The sequence below is a fragment of the Citrus clementina genome, unplaced genomic scaffold (assembly GCF_000493195.1).
Source record: "Citrus clementina cultivar Clemenules unplaced genomic scaffold, Citrus_clementina_v1.0 scaffold_9, whole genome shotgun sequence".
Taxonomy (NCBI): domain Eukaryota; kingdom Viridiplantae; phylum Streptophyta; class Magnoliopsida; order Sapindales; family Rutaceae; genus Citrus; species Citrus x clementina.
In genome coordinates, this window is record NW_006261964.1 from 4,689,963 (window position 1) to 4,714,881 (window position 24,919).

General features: G+C 35.4%; 5 protein-coding genes and 1 non-coding gene across 10 annotated transcripts; 3 read left to right on the forward strand and 3 right to left on the reverse strand.

Moving 5' to 3' along the window:
- Window positions 1-301: 301 nt before the first annotated feature.
- Window positions 302-439, reverse strand: LOC112095521. Its single transcript, XR_002903897.1, has one exon. It is a non-coding gene; the product is annotated as a small nucleolar RNA Z247 (small nucleolar RNA).
- Window positions 440-2,458: 2,019 nt separating this feature from the next.
- On the forward strand, window positions 2,459-7,954 carry LOC18031855 (CRM-domain containing factor CFM3A, chloroplastic/mitochondrial). 2 transcript variants are annotated; one of them, XM_024179288.1, is made up of 10 exons: window positions 2,459-3,618; window positions 4,097-4,277; window positions 4,362-4,643; window positions 4,722-4,852; window positions 5,320-5,670; window positions 6,071-6,227; window positions 6,313-6,605; window positions 7,063-7,122; window positions 7,247-7,336; window positions 7,432-7,954. In XM_024179288.1, the coding sequence occupies exons 1-10, from the start codon at window positions 2,671-2,673 to the stop codon at window positions 7,657-7,659; spliced, it is 2,721 nt and encodes a 906-aa protein (XP_024035056.1). In that variant the 5' UTR covers window positions 2,459-2,670; the 3' UTR covers window positions 7,660-7,954. The 2 variants fall into 2 exon arrangements, with proteins under 2 accessions (XP_024035056.1, XP_006420115.1); XM_006420052.2 differs by having other exon boundaries at window positions 2,671-3,618; window positions 4,097-4,643.
- A 1,111-nt stretch (window positions 7,955-9,065) lies between these two features.
- Window positions 9,066-10,246, forward strand: LOC18032647 (transcription factor bHLH92). Of its 2 annotated transcripts, none has more exons than XM_024179294.1 (3): window positions 9,066-9,471; window positions 9,676-9,954; window positions 10,029-10,118. In XM_024179294.1, exons 1-3 carry the CDS (start codon window positions 9,136-9,138, stop codon window positions 10,032-10,034), a joined length of 621 nt encoding a protein of 206 aa, XP_024035062.1. In that variant the 5' UTR covers window positions 9,066-9,135; the 3' UTR covers window positions 10,035-10,118. The 2 variants fall into 2 exon arrangements, with proteins under 2 accessions (XP_024035062.1, XP_006420116.1); XM_006420053.2 differs by having other exon boundaries at window positions 9,072-9,471; window positions 10,044-10,246.
- A 2,311-nt stretch (window positions 10,247-12,557) lies between these two features.
- LOC18032701 (40S ribosomal protein S15-4) lies at window positions 12,558-14,791 on the reverse strand. Its single transcript, XM_006420054.2, has 4 exons — window positions 14,680-14,791; window positions 14,430-14,587; window positions 14,275-14,332; window positions 12,558-13,030 (listed from the first exon to the last, which is right to left on the reverse strand). Exons 1-4 carry the CDS (start codon window positions 14,680-14,682, stop codon window positions 12,782-12,784), a joined length of 468 nt encoding a protein of 155 aa, XP_006420117.1. The 5' UTR covers window positions 14,683-14,791; the 3' UTR covers window positions 12,558-12,781.
- Window positions 14,792-18,589: 3,798 nt separating this feature from the next.
- Window positions 18,590-19,604, forward strand: LOC18032532 (histone H1). Its single transcript, XM_006420057.2, has 2 exons — window positions 18,590-18,867; window positions 18,957-19,604. The coding sequence occupies exons 1-2, from the start codon at window positions 18,769-18,771 to the stop codon at window positions 19,455-19,457; spliced, it is 600 nt and encodes a 199-aa protein (XP_006420120.1). The 5' UTR covers window positions 18,590-18,768; the 3' UTR covers window positions 19,458-19,604.
- Window positions 19,605-19,692: 88 nt separating this feature from the next.
- Window positions 19,693-24,508, reverse strand: LOC18032204. Of its 3 annotated transcripts, none has more exons than XM_006420055.2 (9): window positions 24,313-24,508; window positions 23,963-24,154; window positions 23,593-23,816; window positions 23,409-23,470; window positions 21,434-21,649; window positions 20,684-20,813; window positions 20,268-20,605; window positions 20,040-20,184; window positions 19,693-19,942 (listed from the first exon to the last, which is right to left on the reverse strand). In XM_006420055.2, exons 3-9 carry the CDS (start codon window positions 23,806-23,808, stop codon window positions 19,709-19,711), a joined length of 1,341 nt encoding a protein of 446 aa, XP_006420118.1. In that variant the 5' UTR covers window positions 23,809-23,816; window positions 23,963-24,154; window positions 24,313-24,508; the 3' UTR covers window positions 19,693-19,708. The 3 variants fall into 3 exon arrangements, with proteins under 3 accessions (XP_006420118.1, XP_006420119.1, XP_024037068.1); XM_006420056.2 differs by having other exon boundaries at window positions 24,243-24,508; XM_024181300.1 differs by lacking the exon at window positions 24,313-24,508 and having other exon boundaries at window positions 23,967-24,041.
- Window positions 24,509-24,919: the final 411 nt, after the last annotated feature.

Genomic DNA, 24,919 nt, shown 5'->3' on the forward strand with positions numbered 1-24,919 from the left:
GTACCAGCAGTGAGCAGCAGTGTGATTCTTTCTGAAGCAGATCTGACAAGGTCCCTTAGGTTCATCTTCATCAATCTGACTTTTGCCTTTGGCCTTATCAGATCCATTTGAGCTTTGATTAAAATTTCCTCCACCAAACTGCCTTGCATTTGAGTTTCCAGGCTGTCTTCCACCATAGCTGTTGTTAGTTCCATTGAAGTTGAAACTTCCTTGCCAGTTTCTTCTCTGATTTCCTCTCTGATAAGCTAGGTTAGCTTGATAGTCCATGTTACTAACAGAATGTTGATGCTCTATCCTATTTTCATGACTCAGCAGCATTCCATACACTTCAGAAGGCATAGTGCTCTCAGGCCTAGCATTGATTGTAGTAACAATCGAGTCATACTCATGACCTAAGCCAGCAAGCAAGCAGAGTATAAAATCTTCATCACTCATGTTGTTGCCAGCTGCTCTTAATGCATCTAAAGTAGTCTTCATTCTTGTATAGTACTCATGCACTGTCATTGATCCCTTCCTTGTGGTCTGAATCTGAGTTCTTAAGTGCAGGACTCTGGATCTGGATCTTGCTCCAAACTGAGTAGCAAGGATCTGCCATACATCTAGTGAGGATCTTGCTCCAACAACAGCACTCAAAACTTCTTCACTCAAGGTTGAAAGTAACCAGCTCATGAGCTGTTGATCATTCCTCCTCCAGATCTGGAACTGTGGATTTGGTGAAGTAATCACAGTCTGATCACTGTCAATGTTGATCATCATGCGATTTGGTGGAGTCTTTGAGCTGTCAATCAGATCTTCTAGATCATTTGCGTTGATAGTGGCTACAACTTGAGAACGCCATAGCAGGTAGTTGTTATTAGTGAGCTTAATAGGAGTATTGAACACAAGCGAGCTGAGAACAGAGGTACTGATATTCGAAACTTGATTTGAGTTTGTAGTTGAGCTTGAAGCTCCATTACTAGTTTGATTCTCATTGTTCGCCATTATTGCTTCTCGTCTAGCTCTGATACCATGAAAGAATTCTTAAGATCGAAGAGAGTTGAGAGAAGTTGAATATTACTGTTTTTATTAAGCTCAGCAAATGAAATTACAAAGAGCTGGTTTTTATATAGCTACTTAGCTGCATCCAGCTTATTCATCAAATTGCAAACACACGAAATGCATGTTAAGAATTTAATCATAACCGTACATTTCTAACTAACATGACAAATCATGTAAGGTCAGAGGAATCTCTGTATAGCTATTTTGCCAGCTGGAATCTTCTAGCTTGTCACGTGTGATCTTCAATCCACCTCTCGTGTGTGTAACATCCTTGCTCATCAAGTATGCTCCAGCCAATACTCCCACATGACTAGATTCAAGTTCAGCTTCATTCAATATTTCAACAAGATGATGAAATAATGGTATCTTCACATTATACATAGCGTGTTAGTTAGTCCGGATTCGAATTGTAATGATGAAAAACTTGACCTGTGTTTCTTCTTCGTTGACTTTGAGCGGGACAAAGTTAATATGTTGGAAACACTCTGCAAACGCACTGATGTTTACCGTTTTGGAGGCAATGATATGCTATCTATATTTTTCATGTTGTCATATCACTCAAGTCCTGCAAAGTTTTTACGTTAACATTTTAATGTCTTAGTATTAATTCACTTGCAAAAATATATTAAGATCTAGAGCCCCACATGGAAAGTGGATTTTTAAATTAATTGAGTTTTACCCATATTTTCAAGAATAATTAGTATTAGAATGTGATTTGACATGAAGTAATATGCAGCTTCATGACTGTTGTTGTCTTGTTCAGAACTGAACAACTTTGGGGAGTTTAGGATTCTACTCAAGGTAATTTTCAAATTGCAATGTTTTATAATATAAAACTAAAAACTTGTTTTTAAAAATGGAGAAATTTTAGAATATATTTGAAATATCATGTCAGCCATATAACAAACAAATAATGTCATGATATCTGTGTATTTATTTTGAAAAATCATTACGCATGTGGTGTTTATATTAAATTCAACTACACATATCATTCATGCATCAATTAATTATAATACATCTGAGATATTATAAAATTTCTCTTAAAAAAAAGACATTTATTACATAAATAAAGAATTTCCATTCGATAGAACGAATATTATATTTTTATATTAGAATAGGAGGACGCTTTTACTTGGCGCAGCTCCAAGTAGTTTTTAAAATTCTTACTTAAATTAATATTAGTAAGTAATATAGGATTTTTACATGTAATATTTTTGTTAGTTTAGAGTAATTAATATTAGTAAGTAATAGGGTTGGACAAGTCCTGTGTTAATATTTTACTTTTAAAAGATTTTCCAATGCATATTAATATCTTCAAAATGTAGATATTTATTTTGATTTCTATTTTCTTTTCAGTTAAGAAGCAGATAATATTTATATATGTAATTTCCCTGTTTTTTATAATTTTATTTTTTATAATCCAAATATTATTATCTTAGATATTTTTCCTCGCCGCAGATAACATAGTGATGGCAAAATACAGTCGAGAGAAGAGAAATATGTCAGCGTCTAATTGCTGCTGAGCTTCCAAAACCCAAAACCTCAAATTTGTAGCCTCAAAACAGTTGCAATCGATGCTTGCTTTTCACTAAATTTAGTTTATGCGCTGAAAATCTTTAGCTAATTAATGATATGGCTCTAGTCCCTAGTCGCCAGTTTTGCCCAGCAACAGCCATTTTCGATTCGTTTCAGTCATCCTTTTCAAAGTTCCACGGTACCCATTTTCATTTCTTCAGGTGCGGTCACTCAATTCCTCTTAAAAATCACTTCTTTTATCAAAATTTCTCTTCAAATTCTGCCCATGAAAAAAACACTCCAAGAAAAATTTGTTCTTTTTCCACAAATAATTTTTTTTCTCAACATGATAAAGATGATAATGCAAACTTATGTTCTAGTAGCAGTTGGTTAGTTAAATGGAACAAACCCAATAAATATAACCGCCTGAAACCGCCTCAGGCAAGCGTGAATTACAGAAAAAATAATGTGGATTTGTCAGCTCTAGGTTTTGCTAGGACTGACAGTGATGGTAATGGCGTTGGTGGTGTTGATGATGGTGGTAGTACAATGGGGAAGATTGTGGAGAAACTGAAGAAATTTGGTTACGTCGGTGACGGTGATGGTGATGGTGATAATGATGAGAGGAGAGGGCAAGGAAAAGAGAGAGTGATTGAAAAAGGGTCTATAGAGGATATATTTTATGTGGAAGAAGGATTGTTGCCGAATGCACGAGGAGGGTTTTCAAAAGAATCGCCGTTGGGGCTAGGAGAGGAGGTAGGGAGTGATGGAGAAGTGAAGTTTCCATGGGAGAAACGGAAGGAGGAGGTAGCGGAGGGGAGGTGGTTGGTGAAGAGGAGGAGTAGTAGGACTTCACTGGCAGAGTTGACTCTACCGGAGTCCGAGTTGAGGAGGTTGAGGAATTTGACATTTCAGACTAAGAGCAAGACAAGGATTAAGGGTGCCGGTCTTACTCAAGCTGTAGTGGACATAATTCATGAGAAGTGGAAGACGTCGGAGATTGTTAGGTTGAAGATTGAAGGAGCCCCAGCGCTCAATATGAAGAGGATGCATGAGATATTGGAGGTTTGCTTCTTGTGAACTTCTGTTACTTTGATTTTGTGTTGTTGTTTTGGTTTCTCTAAAAATTTATATTTCTTTGTTTATGATTGGTGATTAAATTTCATAATTAATTAGAAGTAATGGACTATGAATGAAACCACTTCAATGCACTAAAGTGTAAACTGAAACATGTCAGTTGGATTTCATACCTTTGTAATGGAAGGATGTTGAAGGCCTTTGTCAAGATTTCTTCAAAATTAACCTCTTCTTTTGGGAGTAAATTTTTAATCCATATTCATGTTTAGCACAAGCGGTATTCATATATGCATGATTCTCAGTGCTACGCTGCAGTTCATGCAATAATATTGCATCCATCTTTCAATTGTCATCCATACAGAGAAAAACACTAACACATGTGCTTCAAGTTAAATAATTTCTGACATTTTTCATTGTAATCAATCAATTGATTGAACTTCCTCCTTTGTTTGTCTTCATTCTTTAGAGAAAAACTGGTGGATTGGTGATTTGGAGATCTGGCACTGCTGTTTCTTTGTATAGAGGTGTGAGTTATGAGGTTCCGTCAGTGCAACTGAACAAACGGATATATAAGAGAAATGAGCTACCTGCAAGCTCGGTATCTCAAGCTACTGATAAGCAGATACACAAGCAAATTAGCATGTCTGGTAATTCCTTATCAGCAGCTGCAGATAAAACTGCTCAGGATCCTTCCAATTTTGATTCTTATAATAATGTGCATGTCACTCAAGTAAACTTGGAAACTGCCTCCGAGGAGCAAGAAACAGATTTTGTGCGAGAAGTAAAGTACGAAGATGAAGTGGAGAAGCTTTTAGATGGTCTGGGTCCTAGGTATACTGATTGGCCAGGATGTGATCCTTTACCTGTAGATGCAGATATGCTTCCTGGGATAGTTCCTGGTTACCAACCTCCTTTCAGAGTACTTCCTTATGGAGTCAGATCTACTCTTGCACGAAAGGAGGCAACAAATTTACAAAGGCTTGCTCGTGTTCTTCCTCCACACTTTGCCTTAGGTATGGCACATTATCCAGGGTAAATCCATATGTTATCGAAAATGGTCTTCCAAATAACTGTAAATATTCTGTCTCCAGGTCGAAGTAGGCAGCTCCAAGGTTTGGCTGTGGCCATGATTAAATTATGGGAAAAGAGTTCAATTGCTAAAATTGCACTTAAACGAGGTGTACAGCTGACTACTAGTGAGAGAATGGTTGAAGATATCAAGGTAATAGAACTAATCAGCTAATCTGTTCTGACTCACTAGAGTTGTAATCATATCAACATGCATCCAATTATCCCTTATCTTAAGGCTGTCATTTATGTTCTTCAACCTTTATATGTGCTTATTAAAAATTATTTTTCGTGATGCAAAAAATAATAAATCAATATGCAGATTATGATGTTTCGCTGCATGCAGACTTTAGAATATTTAGGCAATAAGTCTTTACTCTGAGTGATCTCTGTAGACAAGATATCTCTATAGAATATTTTTACTTTTTCAACAATAATTATATCTAATAGCAATGTAATAGGTATTGTACACGAGTCATATCTTTTTGGAGCAAATAAAATTTGATGGCTTGATCATGTAGATGTCACCGGTCAGTTTATTAGTTTACTTTTCATCAATGCATGGAAGTCTCATTCAGCAATTCAAAGATGCTGGAATTAACCTTGGACATTTGGATGCAGAAATTGACAGGAGGCACGCTGCTTTCAAGAAACAAGGATTTTTTGGTATTCTATAGGGGAAAGAACTTTTTATCACCAGATGTCACTGAAGCATTACAGGAAAGGGAGAGATTGGCAAAGTCCCTTCAAGATGAAGAGGAGCAGGCTCGGTTGAGAGCCTCAGCCTTTGTCTTACCAAGCATTGAAACGATTGAGAAATCTGGAACTGCTGGGACCCTAAAGGAAACTTTGGATGCAAATTCTAGGTGGGGAAAGAGGCTGGACGACAGTCATAAGGAAAATCTGGTGAGAGAAGCTGAAGTACGGAGGCATGCCTACCTTGTTCAAAAACTGGAAAAGAAACTTGCTCGTGTGAGTTCATCTAAACTTGGGATCTTCCTGCTCTGATGATTTCATGCTGTATTTTTCAGTTACTACTTCACTATTGCTCATTTTAACCAGAAACAATTCTAGGATGTGTAAGGCCTACTTTGTTGCTCAAGTTATGCCTGTTCTTCTGATATAAGTGCTCTATCTCATATCAAAAGATTATATTCAATTGTTGGTAATTAGCATGATGCATCACAAAGGCATGAGTATCATAAGTGAAGTGAAGTCTCCATAATTTCAGCCTTTTGACTTTAGCTCTAGTGGCAAAAAGGTGGCCGAGGTTGGGATATGTTTTAGTTTAAAATCTTACCCATCTTAAAAGGAAACTTAAAAGGAAAAAGGAAGCTGTGCATGGTTTGAACTTGGGATTTTTTCCTGTCAGGCTGAAAGGAAGTTGTTGAGAGCTGAACGAGCCTTATCAAAAGTAGAGGAATCTTTGAAACCAGCAGAAAGGCAAGCAGACCCAGAGAGCATAACCAACGAGGAGAGATTTATGTTTCGCAAGCTTGGTCTGAGGATGAAGGCTTTCTTACTTCTGGGTAAATAAATCTGATTAACTACCAAAGTTGTAATGGCTTTCATTTCTGGATATGAGATCTTATGGGAGTGTAATTCCTTTTTCAGGTAGGCGTGGAGTTTTTGATGGTACTGTGGAGAACATGCACTTGCACTGGAAGTACCGGGAATTGGTTAAGATAATTGTGAAAGTTAAAACTTTTGACCAGGCCAAAAAAATAGCATTAGCACTTGAAGCTGAAAGTGGAGGTGTGTTGGTTTCAGTAGACAAAATCTCCAAAGGCTATGCTATGGTTGTATACAGGGGAAAGGACTACCAGCGACCTTCCACATTGAGGCCAAAGAATCTTTTGACTAAGAGGAAGGCTTTGGCGCGTTCTATTGAACTTCAAAGACAAGAGGTATTGCTCAAAATTGTTATAGAAAGCTATTGTATTTGTATGGGATAGCGGGCTTTCGTATCTGAAGCTACTGATTTGTAAATCTATAATTAGATAAACTGTCCCATTTGCATCTAAGAATACACTTCATTAGTAGAAGCTCCACAAAGTATACCAGTGAAAAAAAATGTTGAGCTGCCCGGTAGGATCAGATTTATGCTATGAAAGGGGGCAAATTTTGCCACCACTTTCTACTTTGATTTCGGGGCACCCTAGCTAAACTTTCATAGGAACTGCTGAACTGGACTGGCCCTACCAACTAACCATTCCTATGTATGGTGGAGGCGGTGGCAGTGAATTCAGCATGTGTTGCCCACAATAATCAGTCCTCACCAGAACACGGGATTTTATTTTCACTGCTACCTCTACTTTAAGCACCTCTAATCTTGTCTGGTTGTCTAATTAATTTTTTCGACAGGCTCTCCTAAAGCACGTTGCAACTCTGGAGAGTAACGCGGGGAGACTAAGATCTGAAATTGTAAGGCCTTCTTTTGAATTTTAGCTTTCGCTATGCATAGCCTAGCTGTTGTGGATATGAATGAGAAAAATAATATTATTCTCGCTTCTCAAGCTAGTTTCTGGTTCTTGCTTGACATTGACAGGAACAAATGAACAGCGTGAAGGGCACTGGAGATGAGCAGTTGTACGACAAACTAGATTCTGCTTATGCCACAGAAGATGATGACTCTGAGGTCTGATATGGTTAACCGTCTGGATCAGCTCTTTCTGGGAGTTAAATCATCTGTGTACCAACTTCTCATTTGACTCCTGTCTTCTGCATTTACAGGATGAAGGAGATGAGGCATATCTTGAGATGTATGCAGGTGGAAATGACAATGAAGATGAAATTGATAACTCAACTCACAATCTCGAAATGGAATCAGATTTTCCTTACCATGCCCAAGATCAGGAGTCTGAAACAGAACTTATGGATTCTGAATCAGAAGCATACACGGTTCACAGTACCTATTGCGCAAGTACAGACATTGTAGAAGAAGATAACAATTTCTATTAATCTGAGATGGTGAAAAGTAACAGCACGTCTGTCATTGGCTGGATTAGACTGGCAAATCATCAAGCGGCCTACGTTTAAAAGTTGTCACACCACATAAAGAATGTACATTGTATAGATAAATTTGCATCTCTTGCCATTGTTTAGAAAAGAATCTGCTGCCATTTCTCATTCTGGCAGATTAAATTATGTTAATTCAGGAAAGTGAGGTTTTCTAAGCTCAAAATGGTTCAATGTTTTGCAAATGTAAGTCATTAACTCAATGCGCATGCATGCCTTTTACCTCAACCTTTTTCACAAGCCCTCTGCTGCATAATTCTAAAGTCTCTACGTTATGAAAGTAATATTAGAATGAAATAATATTATTATAACATAATACCTCTTGATTCTGATAAGAGCAATGATGATACATGGAATCAAGTGGAAAAAACTGTGGGCGAAGTGCCAACAGAAAATGTGGAAAAAAGAAAGAAAGAAAATTCAATTGTTTAATTAATTTGTCATACGAACTGTCTTTATTTTATTGGCTTGTCATTATAGGGTCCGGCTACGGTGAAACGGTGGTACCGTGCTACCGTTGCATTCAGCCGTTGGATCCACTTAAATAAGTGGATCCACTTAAATAAGTGGATCCATTGGGATCCAATGGCTGGGTGTATGGTGGCACGGTACTACCGTTGCACCATAATTTTCTCTGTCATTATATACGAAAATTTTATAAAAATAACAGGATAAAACTATATTGCAACTGTGGTATGGTACCACAGTTACAATCAGCCATTGGATCCACAATTGCACAGTTGCATTGACTGGATTCAATGGCTGAAAGCAACTGTGGTACCTTACCATAGTTGCAATATAGCTGGAACCAAAACAACAATACAAGAAAGAAATTCAGCTTGACAACTATTTTTTAGTTTTTATTTTATTAATATGTTGGGGTTTGAAATTTCGAATCGCTCCACCTTATGTGGGTGGTAGGACGATTTTTTTTTCCTTAAGTTATGATTAATTTTTTTAGTTCTTATTTTCTTTTAAATTTGAATTCAAATGATTAGGTAAATAAAATTATTTCAATTATTCAGCCAGACCCCGGAGGCATTGTCAGCTTGTATAGGAAAGTTCTAACACATAATGCGTCTAGTCTTCATAATGAAAGAGTGACATCAACCGTCGAAATTGTATCAAACGGACAGAATAGAGGCCCCTTTTTGATAGGACTGATTGAATTTTCTCAGGACTATTCTTACACGGCCGGGCCCTGTCCATACCAAAGCCCTTGACATAACTCAAAAGTAAGCTTTGACCCTAGAGCCGAGTAAATAAAAAGTTGACCACGTGCTAGAAATGCCTTAATTAAACAATTTAAAAAAAGAAAAGGAAAGAAAAAAAAATCACACGCTCTGAAAGAGGACCGTTATATAACCGTCGTAACCAAAATTTGAAACTCCCCCGAACAGGCGAACACAAAGACAATAGATGGATGAGTTCTTGGGAGATCAATTTCATGGCGAGGGCGATATCTTCTTCTGGCTTGACAACGAAGCACTTCCTGTGAATCAAAGCGCTTTTGTGGCATATGCAAACAGACCCAGAACTGAATTCGTGTCGCAGAATGCTGGTAACGGGTCTAATTCTTTAAGCGCGAACAAGAGAATGATTCAATTCTTGAGGAAGATTCAGCCTGCAAAAATGGAACACCCAGAACTTGACAGCGAGCGCGGTCACAGGCACGTGATTAACGAGCGAATGAGGAGAGAAAGGGAGAGGCAAAATTACTTAGCTCTGCATTCCATGTTGCCTCCTGGCACCAAGGTTTGTTAGCTGACATGCAGTTAACTAGTTTGTTATTATTTTACTTCTCCTTAATTTTTAAAGCACGGCACTTTCTTTACTTGATCACCTCCAATAATTTCATTTTATAATAATTGTGAACTAAAGCTCGCAGCATCTCAATTTCAAACACGCCCATGATTTGATGGGCACTTTCTTTTTTTCTTCTTTTTCTTTTCCCTGCAGAATGATAAGAATTCGATTGTTAAAACAGCTGCGAACATGATTCATGAGCTGCGATGCTGTAAGCAAGAATTGGAGAGGAAGAATTATGAGCTGGAATCGAATTTGGGTCTGAAGAATGGGGGAACAAAGATTAGAGTAAATGTAGATAATCCAACATCTGGGGTTGATTCAATGCTGGAGGTTCTCAAATGCTTGAAGGATTTGGGCTCGAGCACGAGAAGTATCCAAGCAGAGTTTTCTGATCAGAAGCTGGCAGCAGTACTGGATATTGAAACTCAGGTAACATAATCATTAATTAATAGCTAGCCGCCGCGGCCTGTTTAATTTTTATTCCCGTAAATGTGATTTTGAAGTTGTAACGCCGACAGATGGGAGCTGGCGCGGTGGAAAAAGATGTGCAGAGAGCACTGCAAAAGGTGGAAGACAAGCTTCTTTTTCGTCACTACCAGGAAGGCTAGAATATTTGCGGCTGAGCACGTGGCAATTGGACGTCACGTAGGTTACAATTTTGACCGTATTATATGTATACTTTGCAGTGCATGTGGCTGTGTTTGGGGGCATGGATTAATTATTAGGATTGGATAAAATTTTGAGACTACAAATTTTGATTTAAAATGGAACGCCATCGTTGAAGTGAATTCAAAACGTGCTCACAACAATTACCCTTCAAATTGACTCTGATAAAATATTAATTAAAAGGACTAGCAAGCATGTGGTGATTATTCAGTATACGAGGAAGTTTCCTTTTTACGTGAGCAGCCTGCTTGCACCGAGTATTAGCTAAGCACATAAAATAAAATTTAAAGAACCTTCGACGAATATCGTATATTAATGTAGTGAATATTAGTCATCTATTCTCTTGGATGATATATTTGGTTTGAAGAAAGGTGAAAGGAGAAGAGAGTGAAACACTTTTTTAATGTTTGGTTCGTTATAAAATTAAATAAAGAAAGCAAATTTTTAATTTAAATAATTTAGATAATTTTAGCATTAAGTGTTAAACTTTTAATATTTATCATAAATATAAATTTGAAAATTGTAAATTTATTTAATATATTTACATAAATAACTAACAAAAAATATTTTAAAGAACGTACTTTTATTTATAATTAAATTTTATTTGAAATTTTATTAACATGATTTTATTTTATTATTAATTTAATTTATTTCTAAATAAATTATAATATGATAAAAATAATTTCTTAATCAACATATTATAATTTTAAATTTTTGTTGAAAAACCAAAAATAGAAAAAAGAAAAAAAAAAAAAACGAAGCCGCCGCCCTCGCCGCCGCAGCATCATCTTATAAAAGCTCGTGAATGGTATGAAAATGATCAGAGATTCACGATCTCTATAATGGATCAACCTATTTAGTCAAAAAAATTGATTTTTTATCTGGATCTGTGGGAAGTTAAAAAAGTTTATAAACATTTTGAACCAGATTTGAACAACATACAACCATTTTTTTTTTTTAATCTTAATGACAACATAGTAACGTTGATTGTTAGCCGGCGAGTTGAATGGTATTGGCGGTGAGATGGCACAAGCTAGTGACAAAGGTAGCGACAGCAACGTTCCAACGTCCGGCAATTGTCAAATTAATATTTCTATGTTTTCAAATTAATTAATTAATATTTTATAAACTTGTTTAATCATTATTTAAATTTAATTAATAAAAATTATCTATGATGGTAAATTGATAAAATAGAATTTTCAATGATAGTCATTTGATTACATTAAACAAGTTAGAATTTTCAAGGAACAAGTTAGATAGTTTCCAATACAAGGGAATTTTGAATTCTTCACACTTTTGTGCAAAAATTCAAACTCTATATTATAATGAATATTAAATTCTAATATAAATTAAATTTATATGTTATGTCAAATCAAACAATAAAAAAAAAAATCAAATTAATTTCCTCTCCTCCACCGTCTCTTTCCAACCATACACAACCTTAAGGCCATTACACCCGTGGCAATTAGTTTCATCATAATAACAACAACAACAGCAACAACAACAATAATAATAAATAAAGAGTGGCAACTTACGGTGGGTGGTCTTTGGCAAAGCCAAAAAGTGATTAATGAAGAGGGTCCAAAAAACACAGCGCAAAGCCAAAAAGTGATTAATGAAGAGGGTCCAAAAAACACAGCGCAATTCTTATCATTTAATCTTCTTTTATTAAGGAATTGCAAAGAAAATAAGATGAGAGAGCGCTAAAGAGGAACTGTGCTTTTTGGGGCTTCCAAAGTTTAAACAAAAGTCGCCAAGTGAAAGTAGTCAGTCGAATGATGATCTATAGCTTAGCAATTGCGCAGTCAAAGTATAGTTTGCCAAAGTGTAGTCACTAAACCAAGAGTGAACCCACGGACGTATAACATTTCAAACTAATTTGTACGATGACAATATTACTACAAACATGTGAAACAAATAACCATCCTCCCAGAGAGCTTCTTACCTCATAATGGGAATCGTCACTCTGGGTTAATTCAAGCAACTCACATTTCCAAATTCCTTCATTTCTTCTCCAAAACCATATATTTCTTGTTATCATCATACCTTTCAGTTAACATGGCTGTGGTAAAAGATTGAACACACAGACCAACTATGTGGTCCACCCAGGTTGTAAGAATTGGGGTTGGATTCACCACATTCAAATCCCAGTCAGGTGGGTGGGTCCAACACAAGAAAATAACCAGCTACTGGTTCCCATGATTTCGCCTGATTTTGCCAGAACTAACTAGCTATGTCATTAATGAAACTGATATTAATAACTGCGTTATCAACTCTCCACTCAGGATGCAATATTACACGCCAATAGACAAAAAGCAGATATGACATTCTAAGCTAATCAAAATTTGAAATAATCGGCAGTGCGGTAAGGAAACAAACACAACAGCTTTTGGCTGACATAAAAATAAACTCATATCCAAGCCACATAACACCTCTTTAAACTACACATTAGTTCCATTATCTAGATTAACAACTGAAACGCTAGTATTTAGTCCAACAACAAAAAAAAAGTAACCACAAAAAATTTGATCAACTTTGATGTTTTCTGAAAATAACAATAAGCTAAATATCCAGATATCCAGCATACATCTCACTTAAGAGGAATGAATCTTGAGGAATGGGTAGCACCAATACCAGGTCTACCATGCTTCACAGGCTTGTATGAGATAGAGAACTCAGCCAGGTAATGCCCAATCATTTCCGGCTTGATTTCAACCTGATTAAAGGTCTTGCCATTGTACACTCCAATAATGCTTCCAATCATTTCAGGAACAATGATCATGTTTCGCAAATGGGTGCGAACTGGTTCAGGCTTCTCACCAGGTGGAGCCTCCCTTTTCTGATACAAAACATTTAAAATAAATTATTTGTCAGAACCGAAACAAGCCAATCGGAAATAAACATTCTAGAGACCTAGAATCTCTATATTGGTCCTGCTTAGAAACATTAGAAAATCTAGAGGAAAAAAGTCTAAACAAATTTGAAAAACAAAAATTGTTCCCCAAGGAAATAAAAACCCAAGAAAAAAAAACTACACTAGATACCAAAGCACATGGAGGAAGATTACGGAACATATTGCTTCTACAAAACCGAACACAAGTCTATATAATTAAAATAGTCTAAATTGACAATGTAAAACTACTGATTCTTTGCCTACATTGACTCAATCATTCTGTGCAGATACAAGTTTAATTCAATAGACATCAGATTGCAGTTTGTATTCAAGCAGTGACATTATATGTTATCCATGTAAATGTGCAAAACCTCAGTCTGATATCCTATTATTTAATGAAAATTTTCTTTACATCCAGAACTACCTTTCCATAAACAAAATAATAAGAAGTTTCAGCACTCATCTTAAATATCCTTTACACAGTGAAACCTCTTATCACCTAAGACAAGCATAGAATTAGAAAAATCTTTGCCCTCCAACCATTCTGCCATGTCCAGAACTCCAAATACTGAGACTAACACCCTACTGTTCACATGTGGAACAATTAATGTTCACTCCACAGTGACCACACTCTCATTGAAATTGAAAATCACAAATGGACTCATCAATTAGATAAAATGTAAATCACCCACACAGTCCAGAACTCCAAATACTGAGACTAACACCCTACTGTTCACATGCGGAACAATTAAAGTTCACTCCACGGTGAACACACTCTCATTGAAATTGAAAATCACAAATGGACTCATCAATTAGATAAAATGTAAATCACCCACACAGTTCAAACTAAAAACTAGTATACATCAATTAACTGAATACAAATTATAATCTAGCATTGTAAGTTTTATTCACTGGCGCCACAAAACAATTAACTGAAGACAGCTAAGTGATATCTTGAACAATTACCATCACTCTCAGCATGCAGCTACCAGTTCCCAATTGACCCCAATCTACTACAGTAGAATGAGCATTCAATTGAATTAAACATAGAATAAAAATTCGCAAGCAAATAATGGTAATATACCAATTTCAAATAGTCACTATTTGCATCTTCGCATTAATCGAAATTAGCAACCAGATCCAAACACAATAGAAAAACAACAATTATCAGAGATTCAAGAAATTATTACCGCCTTGCGAAGCTTCTTGATCAAAGCCATGGGCTTCCTCTTTAAACCCCTCTGAAACCTAACCAACAACATAAAATAATAATAAAAATATTAAGACTCATTTGATCGAGAATACATGTACACGCAAACAGAAATGAGTCATAAGGACATTATACCTTCTGCGCGCACGTGCACTGAAGAGCTTGACGAGCTCATCATTGGACATATCAAGAAGAGCGTCCAAATCCACGCCTCTGAAACTGAACTTCTTGAACGTTCTCTTCTTCGGCAGTCCTGCCGCCGCCGCCACCGCAACATCAGCATCGCCATCCGCCTGTTAACATCCACAAAAAAACACGCCGTTAAGACGACGTCAATTTCTATAAGAAAAACGGAAGAGTTAAAGAGTGCGGGAGGGAGAGTTACCATGGTTAGAGCTGGGACTGGTGAGATAAACAACTGCGAGTGTGAAGAGAGGCTCCCGCTGGATCTGATGCCGCTAGGGTTTTTTTTCCAAGGTGAAGAAGAGAAGGGGTTTATAAGATGCGATTTTATATAGTTGCTTTAAGTTGCAGCCCTAGATTGGAATTGTAAGCTGTTTGCAAATAAGGACCTGTAATATTCTTTTATTATAAATCGATCCCGCATGTGGAAGAAACCTTGCACACGGTAGTGATATTAGAAGTATTGTGTTATTGTGTCCTGTAGGTGCCTCGTTTCTAGATGGCTCACACCAGTCCACTTGCCTCCTAAAATTCTATGATCGGATAAAAAATAATCTAGAAAATAGAAATAAAACATTCAGAACCTACATTATGTAACAAATTAAAGGAAAAATAGATAGTAGGCACGATTTTTAAAATTACTGCTTATTTAGTAAAGACAGACAACATTAACAAAATAGTTAATGGTAATTTAGTGATGTCAATATGATAAGATATTGAACAGATTTAATCTCATATAATCAAAGGTGTACATATACATAAAGGAGATTAACTGAAAAGAGGATATAAATATAAATATCAATATCAATAACGGATCTATTAAGTTTCATAAAATCTTATGTAATTTAAAGAGTTCATGTATAGTTTACTTTATTTGACGTTCTTTTATATGATGAACGGTCACCTTGGTATTGCAAGCACATTCACACTTCCTTTGTCCAATATCATCCAAAGCAATAAAAATCTTTTAAAAAGCACATTAGATACATATAACTTAGAGATTATTATTGAATAGCGATTAAGTATCTTTTTGTCTTATTTTAAAAATTAAATGGGCTAGAATTAGATAATCTCTAATTGGGAATTACAAGCATTTCTAATGAGAAAATTCATAATTTTCTTATATATACTTTGAATGAGGCTAACTTAAAAGAAACCCTTTCCCACATATGCACACGTGGATTTAAACCCGTACTTATATGTGTAAAAAAAGAAAAGAAAAAATTGGGTGACCACCGAGCTAAGGAGGATTTGATTAGCATATCAGTTTCACTTGCGCACAACTGGTGCCAAACAGAGTTGCACTTCTATTCTGAATACACTCTTTTTTTGAATAAGGTACAATTAGGGATGTCAATTTTTCCCGATGGGATAGGATCCCATCCCATTTGGGACGAGATTGGGACATATTTTTGTCCCATACAAAAATTTAGGGACGGGATTGAGATATTTTTTTATCCCAATTACATATGCGGGACGGGAGTGGGATTGACAAATTCCGTCTCATCCCGTCTCATTACCGATTAAAAATGAAAATTTTTTCAATTGGGATGGGATCCCGCAGGATCCCATCTCTTTTGGGACGGGATTGGGACATATTTTTGTCCCAAAAAAAATATAGGGACGAAATTAGGATATTTTTTCATCCCATTTGTATATACGGGATGGGACTGGGATTAGTAAATCCCGTCCCATCCCGTCCCATTGCCAACCCTAGGTACAATCATTTTATTGCACGAGAATAGGTGTAAGTAAGATGCATTCAAATGCAACTCCAGGTTGTAAAGGAAGAAATTTTAGCCCAAGCCAAGTATAGTCACAAGAGTGAAGCCAGCTGCAATGCACCCGACAAATTTCTCAAAACACCCAAAAACCAGTCCATTTATTTAGAAATGAATTGTAATCAGAACGGAGATGCCATCCAAGTCATTCTATCCACATCGTCAACAACTTGGAGCCGCTTGATATTTGACTTTTTTTTATCACTCATTTTTCATTTTATAAGAATAGCAAATGAAAAAAAAAATGTTTGGAAGGACTTTAATAACTATGACATTTTTCATTTTTAGTGAAACAAATCATACTCATTTTAGAATGTTAACCAAAAAAAAAAAGGGAAAAAATGTGAAAACATAAAATATTTGTTCTTCACTTTTTTTTTAAGAAACCCACTACTACTTCCATGATATAATCAAATATATATTTATATTAAAATTTTTTTCTGATCTGATAATTTAATAATTTTATTACCATGTGCAATTTAATACTACTGTATAGATAAAATTTAACCTCATTATTTTTTTAATTTATTAATTACTAATCAATATGTGAAGTTATGTTCAAGAGAAGTTCATATCAAAAGAGGATTTTAATCCCATTCTTGTGGATCTATCAGTATTATTAATGTTCTTTTACCTTTGTCTTTCATTTATTTCTTCAATTTTATGTATAAATATAACTGCTGGTGGGTCCATTAGAATTACATAATATTATTTTTTCACTATCGTTTAATACTCGTTAATTTTTAAATAAAGAAACAAACATATTTTTATTTAACAATTTTAAATACTTTTTAAACTCATTTTCAAATTCACTATAAGTACTAATCATATCGATATTATCAAACAAATGCAAAAGCCTGATTTAAAATATATTACCAAATACAGCTTTAACTTTTAGCCCAAAACCGCCATTGCCTCAAGGGTAGCGTTTCATTGGTGCAACTTCAATTTTTTTTTTTAAATATTCCATACAAACCTATTAATATTCAATTAAAAAACTGTGAGGATTAGTCTTGATCGACTAGTATAATTAAAAAAATCAATGTCAAAATTAGAGGGAACTACTGCAAATAGTGGAGAAATACACCCACATTTTACTGCCAATAGAAAATTGATCCTTCGCTCTTAAAGTTGGATAAAGTAAGAACCATACAACCAAAGAAGAGTAGACATAACGCCAATATGATGATAGAAATTTCACTCTTATTAGTCATAGATTTTCAAGCTAATAGTTGGGAGATCCCCATGTTATAAATGTGTGTGTGTATATTCAATAGTACTCATATTATAATATGTAAATAAATAATAACAAATTGAAGAAAAAAAAAAGCGCAAATCTGCTTTGTCAAGTTATGCGTTCTTAAAACCACTTGGGCTTAGCTCAAGTGGCTAGAACCACTCCCTCACAAATGTGAGGGAAGTGGTTCGAGCCTTCGCAGACGCATTGTAGGGGTTTAATTTAAATGTTCTTTCTTGGAGCCCCATAGCTTGAGTGAAGACAGTTTTTCTCATATGCTGGGAGTTGACGTCCATCGAATACTTGAGAGGGTGAAAAATCTGGCGGTGTCATATCAACATTGATGTCAACAGGTCTCAGTATATATATATATATATATGGTTGTACATATCAGTTATACTCTCATATAATATGAGTTATAATTTGAACAATAGTCTCATGTCATCAAAAAAAAAAAAATTATGCGTTCTTAAAGCTTGTTAACATTTTGTTTCCTTTCTCTCTCTACCCCTCTATCCCTCCCTTCAAACAAAGATCAACTGTCCCCTTTTAACGGTGCTGGAAGGGAGCTCTTCAGAGCTCTTTTTTATGGCAACACTGTACTTTAAGATTTTTTGTTTTTATTTTTTATCATTTTATTTCCTTCCACTTCATATGTGAAGGTCGATCTCTTCTTACTCTATGTCTGAAGGTAGATTCTTTTATTTTTGTCGATTCGGAGGCTTTTACTCTATCCAAATCTTATATTATACTTTTATTTCTTTTATTTTTGTAGATTCTTTTATTCTTTTATTCTTAAACTATAATTTAATAAGCAGACAAAATGAAACTAATTTCAAATCTTATATTATACTCTCTAAGAATAAAATTCTGAGACATTTACCCATCAAGCAAATATTATACTCGTTAGAAACATCAACTCACAACCTTCAGCACCAACGAAATCTCGTCAAAATCTGTTGACCGCTTAAAAAATTTCAATCATTCGAACTCAAGTTTAAAAACACAATTTATTTGACCAAAAAGAAAGTTCCAAAACACAAATTCAACAAACGGCAACATTTATTCTCAATTCATCTCCACCGTCCATAACACCCATTCAGACGGCCCACATTCAACCAAATGCTACCACGATTACGATCCGCGTGACTCCCATTTCCACTAATCAAATCGCTTCTTTCAACCTATAACTAACCGTCAACAGACATTGCTTCCCTCCCATCGCCATTCAAAATATTAATAAAAAAATTCTTTGATCTCTGCTCATCCTGCAATGGCTCCCGTGGCCGCGAAGACTCCTAAGGAAGGAAAATCAAAGAATGCAGCCTCAGCGGCAACGAAGAAACCGAGGGCCCACCCTCCTTACTCTGAGGTAATTTTTCATTTCGTTTTCAGTTTGATTGATTGTTGGTTTGTCCGCCGTCTGATCTGTTTCTGACGTGTGTGATTTTGGAATCGTAGATGATAAACGAAGCGATAACTGCGTTGAAGGAGAGGACCGGCTCGAGTCAATTTGCGATCGCGAAGTTTATCGAGGAGAAACAGAAGGCTAATCTCCCTAACAATTTCAAGAAACTGTTGCTCGTTCAATTGAAGAAGCTTGTTGCCAACGGAAAGCTGGTCAAAGTCAAGAACTCCTTCAAGCTCCCTCCTAAATCGTCCTCTTCTACTGCTGCCGCTGCCGCTGCCGCTAAGAAGCCGAAGCCTTCCTCTACAGCCGCCACTGCCGCCAAGAAGCCGAAACCTTCCTCTGCCGCCACCGCCGCGAAGAGGCCTAAAGCTAGCTCCACTGACGCTGCGGCTAAGCAGACGAAGACGAAGTCCAAGCCAAAAGCAAAAGAAGCGGCGGTGAAGTCGATCAAGTCTCCTGCGAAGAAGGCGGTGGCTGCGGCCAAAGTGAAGAAGCTGAAGAGCATAAGGTCGCCGGTTAAGAAGGCTTCGGCCAAGAAGGGAAAGAAATGAATCGAATGCATGGCTCTGTTTGATTTAGGGTTTAGAGTTTGTAAATTTGGGGATAATTTTAGGTTTGTCTTTGATTTGGATTTGTGATTCTGTTTGAACAGTTGTGGACAGAAAATTTTAGTTTAATCAAAAGTCTGATTCTGATCATGTTAAAATAATTCTTTTGAAATTTACAGTTACCAACTAGAAGTGAATCACTCCGAAAAGTTATCTCGATTCAAATCAGAGAAAAAAAAAAAAAAACCACAATCTCAATAATTCTCGATTTTCTTGATTGAAGTTCTTAACTCCAGTTGAAGGCCGGCCCTCGAAGGACACAAAACGATATCGTTCCAGACTGAGCCGGGCTCGAATATCGGGTTCGGCTCCGAGTGAAGTTCGTATACAGAATCTGCGTCTGCGTTTAAACTTCCCACTCTCGTCAAACACTTGATTTCATCCGAATCAACGAGCAAATTGCTGTCTCCATCTTTCCACGCTATCAGCTGTATTTTCAATTCAGTTGAATTCAATTAAAACGATTCCATTTGTAAATAAGTAATTAACAAATCAAATGACTTGTGCAATTCTTGAATTGTTTACCCTCGGTGGCCCGCCTACAGCGTTGGTGCAATAGAGCCTGGCATTGTCGACGAGTTCACAGTAATTCCGAAACGCATTGGCAAATCTCTTGTGAGATTTCAACTGTGAATTCACCCTCACTGCCCTTTTCACCATTATTGCTCTCCTGTTCAAAAAAGCATTTTTCCCTGTAAGCTTTGTTTTGATTTGTCAAGTTATTAACGTTGCTTATGATACTGATATGCATACCTGATGCCTCTTACAACAGCCAGATAGGCGTCACAAACAACGCCAACTAGCTCTATCCTGTATGGTTTTCTAGAAAAAACTTGTCCATTTTCCTTCTGTTGATAATCTTCTTCGCCTTCTTTAACCTGTTCCCAGTAATTCTCAGTGACGGTGCCGTCTTCGTTTACTTTGTAGCCGACCCCCATTCTGTAGCGAGATTTATGAACGTTTCGTGCCATGGCTATTGTTTGCTCAACGAAAGGCACCCATGATAAGGTGCCGTCCATAATCACATCTCTTCCTTCGTTGAGTGCTGTCACTAGGAGTGATGATGCTGCATCGGTAGAAGATTGATGCACCTGAATCAAGGGCCAATTGTTATCAAATCAATTGATAAATGTGAAGACTAGAACAAAACCCAGGTTTTAAGTATGTACCAGTTCTGCTGTTTGGAGCATGTCTTCATGATGGCCTTTAGAGCTAAGGGCCCTGTAAATAACATCTGTTTCTTTGAATGCATCTGCCTCCACTACCACTGCATTTGTTGCTGCTCCTGACCAGAAGGACCTGTCAAATTTCCACACACCTCTCCCATTCAATATTCACCTTTGTAGTTTTCGCTTTCCTTGTAAATAATAAGGGTAATGTACATAAAATTTTTGTATGTCAAGAAAAAAAAAATTATTGTATTTAATAAAAATGACATTTAAATAATAATTTTGATAAAAATTTTAAGTATTCTGAGTTTTCCATCAAACTAGATAGACTGAAACAAGTCTAAATCATGCATGCTACTTTCTAACTTTTGATTAATTCATGTCAACAGAATCTACCCCACCACCTCTTCAAAATTCTCTAGCCACCACTAATGCTTGAAGTGACAAAGAATGTGGGAATAAATATTTGTGCCTTTAGACACAATGGCCTACTTAAAAGTTTAAAAATCATGGATAGGGAGAATTTCTCTTTGCTTTTTTGCAAGTTACAATTAACTATTCCAACAATTGGCATATTATCATTCAATAAAGTACAAATTTCAAATTCTATCTTAAATTCATAATTTATGATTTGATCTTGAATCCAATCTAAGAGTTTCCAGCTTTTGGTTTTCCTCTTTATTATTTTGGTTCAGAGAAATTCGTGATAGTATATGTAGAGAGAGAGAGAGAGAGAGATGGTATTGTTACTCTTTCATAATGTTTTTGAGGACAGTGCTCTTTCCAGCTCCCATACCACCACCCATGAGTAGCAGCACTGGACTTCTTTCACTATGGGCTGCCGGCACCATCACGTCCGTACAATACGATTCGCCTTCACGTCGTATCGCTTTCATCTCCTCCACTAGTGTAGAGAAAACCCTTTTCATCTTCAAATCTTTAGTCACCTTCTCAAATCTCTGTTTCCTATCAAACCAGTACAAATTCAAAATAGATATTACTAAAAATGAATCGAGATATAGAAGCAAGAACAAGTTAACTCCAGCCATCATTATCCATAACCCCAAATTAAATGTGGATGGTCATTACTGAGCTTGCCCTTGCTACACAAATTAAACATGTTGCTGTGCAAAACTAAAAATTCCATAATTGTATCAGAAAATCAGAATTCATCTGGGGTTTAGTATTCACAAATTTAACCACTCTGATTTTAATTTTATAGTAAAATGTTAAAATTTATTTATAAAAAAATTGAAAGTTTCTAAATTACCTAAAACCAACAAAACTGGAATTGATTTCTTATCTTGTGCTTTTTTTTAATGTTGTAATTAGTGATTATTAAATAAAAATATATATGTAATAAAATCTTAACAATATGTTATTGTAAATGCACATCACGAATATAATAAGAATCATCACTGAATTTAGTATGTATGTAAAGGGACAGGATACCAAGCTAATTATCATTTATTTCATTTTAAAATATTAGGAATAATTTGTATAAGAAAATTTTCTTATTAAGGAGGATTCCTATTAATAATAATTTATATAAAAAAATGAATACTTCTCTTATAAAAAATAATAATTATATATAATGATGTTGGATTCACTTGTTAACAAGGAATTCTGTTGAATACTAGAATGATTGTAATAATTTTCACTTGTAACCCGAAGCAATCTTGATTTTCTCTAGTATAGGAGTTTTATAGGTAAACTCTTATGTTGTGCGATTAATTTTATTCTTTATTTATATATTTTATTATTTATTTGATATTTTTATTTATAGATCTTGGATGAAATTAAAAATTCCTAACAAAAAGGTGTTGCATGCATTTTAATTTATGAACATGTATTGCCTAACTTGCAAGTATAAGAATTCAACCATCAAGCTGTTTGTGAATGCGAAATTTTGAATATAGAATACATAATATATTAATTTAACTAAATAAACCCTAAATAATTCTACTTATTTAATAGCCACTTGCAATAATTTGACTTCCGATCCAAAGGTCAAAATCAAAGCCGATAGAATGGACCATTCACTATAATTTATTATATATATATAGACTCACTAAACCATGTATTGTATCAATAGTATTATATCTTGTTCCAAATTGTGAACAAGATAGATAATGGAGTGGTAAAAAATGGTGTCCGTTACCTAATTATTCAAGGCAGCGTTGAAAGTGGATTAACCTGTGTGGTAGAAAAAGGAGGTTGGTAAAAATTATGGTTAAAAAAAAAATTGTACGATAGCGTCGGTGCCGGCGGCCTATAAATACATGGCCACGTCTTGGTTTGAAAAATCGACCTAAAATATACAGGTAATATTTTTGCAAAAATATAATTGAGGTATATAATGTACAAAAATGCTTATTTAATATAAAAGTTTTTTTTGTTGTAATTTCTATTTTGTCCGATTGTATTTTAGTAATGGTTTTAAAGGTGAAATAAATTATTTTATCTTTATTTTTCCAGTTCAAAATTTAGATTTTTAAGAATAAAAATGGTAGAATTCTTTTTAAAAAATTAAAATTATTTAAAATATTTTTTTTCATATGTGTCACTACCTCGTTTCATTATTTAACTTTAAAATACTTATCTGTATAAATAGTTTTATAATTTTTAATAAAATCTCTAATCAAGAACCAAATAACTAATGTTTTTGTGACAAAAGTTCTATTTATATTAGTTTTACTAATAAAATGGAAAAAGTAAAAGTCACCTTGTCGCCGCCATGATGAAGTCCTTCAGCTTTGTTTTCTTCTCCGATTCAACGCTCAGAACCTGCCATACAACCCAGAAAGAAATGAAAAGGTCAGTAAATATATTTAAGCAATAAATTAATAAATAACAAGAAGATATCTAATTTCTTTCTTTATTTTTTATTTTTTCAGAAATTTGATTACCTGACTGATCATAAGAGAAGCATGGCTCCAGTGAAAAGTAAAGTAACTGAGGATGCATCTATCAAACTCTTCTACCAGCTTCACATACAGAGATTCAGGCTCAGCTTCTTTAGAAAAATATTCATAAATATTATCTTCACACCCTTTTGATTTCTTCAAATATTCATATGCTAACTTGCACAACTGGGGACACTCATTTGTATCGTCAAATCCCATTTGCCTTGCTGCATCTCAGCATCACCCCAAATAAATAAACAAATAAACAAAAAGGAAACAAAAAAAAAAAAGTACCGAAAACATCAAAAGATCAAAAGGACAAGCGTCTTTTTTTAAAAAAATCGTAAATAAATAAATAATTTTAATTAACTACCAACATAATGGGAGAATCTCTCAAGATTTCCGACTCGGCCAGATTCCGTTCTGTCTAGCAGCGGAATGATATCTTGATTTCCCACGTGGTATTTGTACTTTTGCCGGCGGTAATGGCTGGCGGCGGCGGCAAAGGCTCCGACGAAAGAAGCAGCGGCGATGTGTGAGATGATGGCTTTGCCATGTCCGCTGTCTGAAGAAACACAAGTTTATCAACAATGAGTGGAGTGGGGAGCTTCTTTTTGAGTCATAAAGAGAAAATGGGTTGATTTTTTACTTACCCAGATGCATGTTCTTGAAAATTTCTGAGAGCTTTTGCGGAAATGGAATTGAAGTTTATTGAGGCTTTACCTGTCGAGTGATGATTTGGTAGCCCAGTTGGTGGCCGCGTTGATTGATTTCTCTGTGTCGATGCTCCCACGGTTGAAGGTGACTTTGCGGGTCGCTGGTTATTTAAAGAATACTTCTGGAAAGGAACTAATAATAAACAAATGAGTCAACTTTCCGCAGGATAAATGATGAATATAAACTTATTTTAATCGATTTGTCATTTAAATGCAAAGCCAATTTTGGTTACATATGTACATACGTGGGGCATGGCCGGATGAACCTCGCCAACGATGTGACTTGTAAATCGCGTTGCTTCAATAATTTCATTAAGTCCTCGGACACCCTTTTTGATATACAGGTATCGTACAGTCATCACGTGTTAAAGTTAAGGCAATTGCTGCCACGTAGGTTTTGTAAGGTAGAAAATAAATTAAAAACAACGTATATATAAAGTGATAAATAATAAAAAAATATATTATAATTTTAATTATTATGGTCAGAAACACCTAAATTTAGATTCTATTATGGATCATATTAAAAAATAAATCAATTATTTCAAAGTTGGAATAAGATAATTACTTAAGAACTATTGTTATGTTAGATTAATTTGTACAAAAAATTTGTAGTT